This window comes from Coffea arabica, chromosome 6c (assembly GCF_036785885.1).
Source record: "Coffea arabica cultivar ET-39 chromosome 6c, Coffea Arabica ET-39 HiFi, whole genome shotgun sequence".
NCBI lineage: Eukaryota > Viridiplantae > Streptophyta > Magnoliopsida > Gentianales > Rubiaceae > Coffea > Coffea arabica.
This window is the reverse complement of record NC_092320.1, coordinates 2,472,891-2,480,267: the sequence shown is the minus strand read 5'-3', so window position 1 is coordinate 2,480,267 and position 7,377 is coordinate 2,472,891. Positions and strand designations below refer to the sequence as shown.

The window sequence follows — 7,377 nt, the reverse complement described above, 5'->3', positions numbered from 1 at the left end:
AAGAACCTGGGCTTTCCCCCTCTGACCTGGAGGGCGGAGACTCAGGTTTCGGATCCGCTTCCAGACCCGCTCCCCATAGCCGAGCTCAGCCGCCTACTCAGCTCAGACGAGAAGCTGGAAGTGAAAGAATTCAGCAATGCCCAGCTTTGGGCGGCGGGGCTGATCCGAGCTAACCCCTCAGATCCCTCGCTAGAGACTAGGCCACTCTCACCAGACGAACTGACCTCCTGTAAACGACCCGGCCTTCCTCTTCTTTCCCCTTCTTTATTTATACATCTACTGACCTCCCGATCTTCTGTTTTTGTAGTGAAGAGATTTTCTTCCCTTCTGACCATTGGAGGTGCCAGCAGTCAGGGCGCCACCACGCAGCCTTCCTCGGCTATCCCAACCAGCTCAGCACCAGTTCCGCCACATCAGCCAGCTCCTGCCCAGTCCTCTAAGCCTGTTGAGGCTGAGAAGAAAAAGAAAAAGAAAACGACTGCCAAGAGGGCTAGGGTGGACGCGACCTCATCCCCAGGTCAGGAGGAGGGGTCGACCCCGGAGCCCGGTCCGGGCGGCCACTATGGGGTGAATACCGCCGAGGAGCAGGCCCGAGCTGAAGCTCCTCCCAATCTGTGGCAACGCCAGAGCTCCACCCTGCTCTTTGACCCCCAAACTCGGCTGGTCACGCATCCACACCCCATGCACTTCTGCCCCCAGTGGAAGCTCTCCATAAATGATCGAACTCAATTTCCCGAGGTGGCCGGGAGCTCGTTCATGGGGCCATCCTTCCCCGTGATCACAACTTGGTCAAGGCCATGGGCTCCTCCGACCTCCTCGACTATTACTACACGGGCACGACTCAAGTGAACGTGGTCGGGTCCGAGTTGGCCCAGCGTTATGGGAGTCTGCTGCCCCTGATGAATGAGACCAAGGCAGCCAACGAGAAACTGCTCAGCCAGAACGAAGCAGCTGTGGCAGAAGCTGAAGGTCTGAGGAAGCAGCTCGCCCAGGCTCACTCTAACTTTGAACTGGAGCTAAAGAAGAACTCCGACCTGACCTCCCAGCTGCATGGGGAGCAGAAGAGGAGCGCCGAGCTGTCTGCCCAGGTCGAGGCGGCTAGGACTGAGGGAGCCCAAGAAGGCGTGCGGGCCTTCCTCAGGTCGGAGGATTTTAGGGGCGACCTGGCCATCCTGAATACTCCCGTGCTGCATCATGGGTATTTTCAAGCCCTGGATGAAGTGCAAAGGCTGAGTCTGCCTGGGTTTGACCTGAGCAAGTTCCCCAGCTACAACCCTCTGGCCGTGCAACAGCTCGACCGCCTGGTGGAAGGCTACACGCATGGACGGAGGCTGGCCGATCTGGTTGCTGACCCTCTACTGCCAGTGACCACCCCCGAATCTGAGCAAGAGGAGGAGGAGGGCGAGAACTAGAGGGACTGGAGTAGAATTTTTAGGGCTCGAACTGCTAGTAGACAGTTCGTTTTGTAAGAGCTCAGACCATTGTACAGCTTTTGCTTGAATGAAATGAAGAACTTTTCCTTTGTTTCATACTTAGCCGCATTCGTAAAACTTCTTGTCATAACTTTTAAGATACATCAGTTCGGCCCATCGCCGACCTAAATGAGCTATCACCTATAACAAAATAACTTATTAACGAAAAACATCAATATTCATAAAAGTCTCGAGCTATCGTGCGCGATCTTAACGAAAAATCCTCAAGTTGGAGTTGTGCCAGGTACGAGGGACCTCCTCCCCGCCGGGGTGGACTAACTTGCAGTACCCAGCTCGATCTGCTTCTTTCACCACATAGGGACCCTCCCAATTTGGGTCTAGCTTGCCTGTGCCCTGAAGCCGACTTACACTGTTCCTCCTCAAAACCAGGTCCCCTGGCTTGAAAAACAAAGGCCTCACCCTAGCATTGTAATGCCGTGCGATCTGCCCTTTATACTTGGCCATACGTATGGCCGCTTCCTCTCTCCTGACCTCCAGCAGGTCCAAATTAAGGCGTAGCTCTTCCTCATTGTCCTGAGCTATGAAATTCTGAACCCTGCACGAAGGGACCCCGATCTCCGCAGGGATCACCGCCTCTGCCCCATACGTTAGGGCAAAGGGAGTTTCTTGGGTAGCAGTTCGGGGAGTGGTTCGATATGCCCACAGTATGGTTGGCAGCTCGTCCAGCCATCCAGTTCGTGCGAGCTCAATCCGCGTCTTCAAACCGTGCAAGATGGTCCTGTTAACGTTCTCGACCTGCCCGTTGGCTTGGGGATGCCCTACCGAAGTAAAGTGCTGTCGGATCCCGAGCTCCGAGCACCAGCCTTGAAGCGCACTGTCGGCGAACTGACGCCCGTTGTCGGAGACCAGAACATGGGGTATACCAAATCGGCAGACGATGTTTCGCCAGAGGAACTTCTGAACCGACCTGCTGCCAATGGTGGTAAGGGGCTCAGCCTCCACCCATTTAGTGAAATAATCCACCGCCACCACTATATGCTCATAACCTCCTGGAGCTCGGGGAAATGGGCCCAACAGGTCGATCCCCCACTGGAAGAAAGGCCAGGGGCTCTGAAGAGGGATTATCTCTTGAGTTGGGGCGTGATGAATCGGCGCATGCAACTGGCAGGACTTGCATCGAACTACCAGGTCGGCTGAGTCTAGGAAGATGGTCGGCCAGTAATATCCAGACAGCATTCCCTTCTTGGCCAGAACCCTTGGGCCGACGTGGTTTCCACATATGCCCTCGTGCAGCTCCCGCAGGATGTAGTTTCCTTCCTCCGGAGTGATACACCTCAGCCAGGGGCGCAGGTAAGATTTCTTGTAGAGTACCCCATTCGAGAGCTCGTATCCCCGCGACCTGTGGAGGACCCTACGTGCCTCCACCCGGTTTGGAGGGAGCTCCCCATTAGCGAGGTACCGCACGATGGGATCCATCCACGAGCTTATTACTTGGATGACCGCCGCATCTACCTGGTCATACGCCCGACTTCGAACGACCTCAACCAAGACCTCTTTGTTCAACGTGCCGACCGAGGTGGAGGCTAGTTTGGATAGTGCATCCGCCCTCTTATTTTGGCTTCGCGGCACCTGCTTGAGCATGAACAATTTGAACTGAGTTTCCAGCTCACGTACTTTGGCAACGTACCTTCTCAAGGGCTCCTCTTTAACTTCGTAACTTCCCCCGACCTGATTGACTATCAGCTGTGAGTCGCTGTAGACTTCTATTGACTCAGCCCCCAGCTTCCGGGCTATCATCATCCCCGCGATCAGAGTCTCATACTCGGTCTCATTGTTGGAGGCTCTGAAATCAAATCTCAGGGCGTAGGCCAACTCATCCCCAAAGGGGCTGGTCAGGAGAAGTCCCGCTCCGCATCCGTCCTTGCTTGAGGATCCATCCACGAACAGTGTCCAGGTCGGGATGGTCTGATCGACCTGGCCCGTGGCCTGTTCAGCCTCAACAGCCTCTTTGACCTGTTCGGCCTTGGCTTCCTTTGTGGCCTGTCCGACCCCGGCAAGTCCCTCGGCCTGCTTGGCCTCGACTGCGTCTATGGTCTGTTCAGCCATGGAAGTCCGAGTGCCTTTCACGACCTCGGCAGCTTCTCCGACCTGTCTGGCCTCAGCTACGTCTTGGGTCGACTTGGTCTCGGCGGCCTGTGCTACCTCGACAGTTCCTCTGGCCTGCACAGCCTTGATTGCGCCACTGGTTAGCTCGGCTTGCAACTGTTCTTGCCCGAAGGAGATCCCTTCTGCTATGAAATCCGCCAATGCTTGAGCCTTAATGGCCGTGCGGGGTTGGTAGCTGAGATCGTATTCAGACAGCTCCACGGCCCACCTTATCATTCTTCCTGATGCATCAGGTTTTGAGAGAATTTGCTTGAGAGGTTGGTCGGTCATGACCACCACGGGGTGAGTTTGCAAGTACGACCTGAGCTTCCGGGTCGCGTGCACCAATGCTAGAATATACCGCTCAATTGAGGTGTACCTCTGCTCCGCCCCCTGCAAAGCTCGACTGACATAGTATATGGGTTTCTGGATTTTACCTTCTTCCCGAACTAGTACCGCACTGACCGCCTCCTCCCCAACTGCTAGTTAGATGAATAAGACTTCTCCTTGTGCGGGAGAGGTCAAAGCTGGCAAGCGTGCGATGTGGGTTTTGAGCTCGTCAAACGCGCGCTGGCACTCGGGAGTCCATTCGAACTGGGGACCTCTTCGCAGGGCCCTGAAGAAGGGGGAACCCCGAACGGCTGACTTCGACAGGAACCTGTTCAGGGCCGCCATCCTGCCAGCTAGCCGCTGGACCTCTTTTACGTTTCGGGGAGGAGCCATGTCCATGATAACTTTCACCTTGTCGGGATTAGCTCTTACCCCGTCCTTGGATATCATGTACCCCAGGAACTTGCCCGACCTAACCCCGAAGGTGCACTTCTTGGGGTTCAGCCGCATCCGCGAGCTCCGTAGGACGTCAAAGATTTCTCTTAGGTCGTTGATGAACTGCTCCTGAGTTCGGCTTTTCACCAGCATGTCTTCCACGTACACCTCCATATTTCGGCCGATCTGGTTTTTAAACAGCTTGTTGACCAGCCGTTGATAGGTCGCGCCTGCATTTTTTAATCCAAATGGCATAGTGATATAACAATACGTACCGTATTCGGTGATGAAGGCAGTCTTCTCCTGATCGGCCTCGTCCAGAGCTATCTGGTGATACCCCTTGAAGGCATCCAGAAAGCAGAAGATCTCGTATCCAGTGGTCGAGTCGACTAGCTGGTCGATGCGAGGGAGGGGGTAACAATCCTTCGGACAGGCCTTGTTCAGGTCGGTGAAATCTACGCACATCCTCCAGGCCCTGTCCTCCTTTTTGACCAGCACAGGGTTGGCCAGCCAGGTCGGATAGTAGATCTCCTTCACAATTTTGGCCTCCAACAACTTTCCTACCTCTTCCTTGACGACCTCGTTGCGCTCAGGAGCGAAGTTCCTCTTCTTTTGCTTCACTGGCCGGATGTTTGGGTCAACGTGCAACTTGTGAACTGCCAGCTCGGGAGGGACTCCGGGCATGTCGTCAGCGCTCCACGCGAAAATCTCGGCATATTCCTCCAGCAAAGACTCTAGAGCTCTCCGTGTCAGCTCGCTCAGACCAGCTCCGGTTTTTACCACGCGATCAGTTCGCTCGGGGTAGATCGACAATTCGATCAGACTCTCATCCGTCTCCAACCTTTCCTCCTTTTCAGCAGGCTCCCAGGGCTCTAGACAGGTCGTTTGGGCTACCAGTTTCTCTTTACCTTTGAGTGTTGCAATGTAACAGGCCCGAGCTACCTCCGGGTCCCCCAACACCTCGGCCACCCCCTCAGGCGTCGGGAATTTCATGCTAAGGTGTAGGGTCGAGCAGACAGCTCGGAGAGCGTTGAGGGTTGGTCGCCCTAGTATCATATTGTAAGAAGACGGCTCCTTTAATACCGCGAAATTCACCGGGATAGTTCGGCACTTCGGTGACTCCCCTACCGTGACCATGAGGGTTATCATTCCCTCTGGTCTAACCGGCGGACCTGCAAAACCTATCAAGGGAGTCCGAACTGGGATGAGCTGCTTGTCTTCCAGCTGCAATTCCTTGAAGGTTTTGTAATACAGCACATCGATGGCACTCCCATTATCGATATACACCTTCTTTACCTTATAGTTGCACGTGATAACGTCTACCACGATCGCTTCATGATTATTAGAGGCTAAGGGTACCGCGTCCTCCGGCCCGTAGATGATTTCCTCGTACATCTTCAAACGTTTGCTCGAGCTTTCTCCGCTAGGGGGAGGTCGGTTATTTCGTCGAGCCGTGTGGCTATCTCCTCCAGCAGGTCCCCCTGCAATAGTGTTGATTACTCCAGCTAGGTTCTGAACCCCCTGCTCCGGAGTACGATCACTAGGACCTCGAGGTCGGTCGTGCGAACTGGCCGTCCGATCTCGCTTGTACCCTCCTGGCTTCTGGTCCGTTCGCCCGTCACGGACGAACTGTCCGAGATGACCTCTTCGTATCAGTTTTTCGATCTCCTTCTTAAGGTGTCGACAGTCCTCAGTATCGTGTCCGACATTCCTGTGGTAAGCACAATACAAACCTTGATCTCGCTGGGTCTTGTCGCCCCCCAGCGGCCGAGGAGGACGAGAAATCCCTTGCTGTTCCATCACGGCCAGAACCCGAGCCCTGGGCGCGGTGACTCCGCTTGTCATCCCGCAACCTTTCCTGGGCGCCCTTCAGACGGTTGGCCTCCTCGGCGTTCGCCTTCTCGTGGGCTCGATCTAGCATCTCCCGGACGGACTTGGGAGGTCTTTCTACGAATTCCGTATACAACTTCTGCTTGCGCAACCCGTTGACGAAGGCAGCCATCACCACCTTGTCATCTCGGTCCCGCACCTGAAGGGATTCGTTGTTAAACCGTACCATATACTCACGCAATGACTCCTCGGGCCCCTGATGGACAGTCATCAGATGAGCCGTGGTTTTGGAATAAGCGCGGGAGGAAACGAACTGGGCCGCGAACAGCCGCGCGAGCTGGCTGAACGACCGAACTGACCTAGGAGGCAGGCCTTGAAACCATTGTCGGGCCTTTCCTTCCAAGAACATCGGAAAGGTCTTGCACCTGACCGCATCAGCAGCTGTCTGAAGGCGCATCTGAGTCAGGAACGCGAACAAGTGATCCTCCGGATCAGTGGTCGCGTCGTAGGACTTCATGGATGGTATTTTAAACTTGGCAGGTAGAGGGTAATCCTCGATATCATGTATGAAGGGAGAGGCAGTGTACCTATCCGCCTCCGGATCCAGCAGGAGGTCCAGTTCATCCTGGACCTGGTAATCCTCCTTCCTGTGAGGGATCTCCATCCGAGAAGGCCTCAGAACGGGCTCCGGATGGCTAGTTCGGGAATTCTTGTGAGAGGGCTCTGGCACCTGGACTTGCTCGCGTGTAATCTCCCTTCGCGCCCTCTTCGACCTGGGGCTTCCAGATCGAGATTCCGAACTCCCTGTTCTGCCCGTTTTTCGCACCCGACGCTCCGGACTGGGAGGGACTCCAGATTGTCCCTTCAGGTACGTCACAATAGCCTCAAAGGTAGGCAGGTTCGCGGCAACCGACTGCACCAGTTGTTCCGGCGAGATCTGCGAGAGCTCGACCCTTGCCTCCCCTGTGTTGGCTTCCTGGTGAACTGGTTGGGGGCCGCCCTGAGCGCCCCCCTCAGTACCATCCACATTCCTCTGAGACCTAGTCTTCGGCATGTTGTTCGCGAAAAAAGAGAAGAAAACGTTTCCCACAGACGGCGCCAATTGATGCGACTGCCGAAGTGAAGATCCGAACTGAGCTGGGTTCGGCGGGACGAGCTGCTTGGACGTCTGACCTGCACGTGAACGAGCTGCGGGGCTAAGTCC

General features: G+C 55.4%; 1 protein-coding gene across 1 annotated transcript; it reads right to left on the bottom strand.

Moving 5' to 3' along the window:
* Positions 1-1,682: 1,682 nt before the first annotated feature.
* LOC140008131 (uncharacterized) lies at positions 1,683-3,869 on the bottom strand. Its single transcript, XM_072051709.1, has one exon. The coding sequence runs from the start codon at positions 3,867-3,869 to the stop codon at positions 1,683-1,685; it is 2,187 nt and encodes a 728-aa protein (XP_071907810.1).
* Positions 3,870-7,377: the final 3,508 nt, after the last annotated feature.

Bases quoted from the DNA above. Each gene is read 5' to 3' on its own strand.
- LOC140008131 (XM_072051709.1), bottom strand. From the start codon at position 3,869: ATGACCGACCAACCTCTCAAGCAAATTCTCTCAAAACCTGATGCATCA.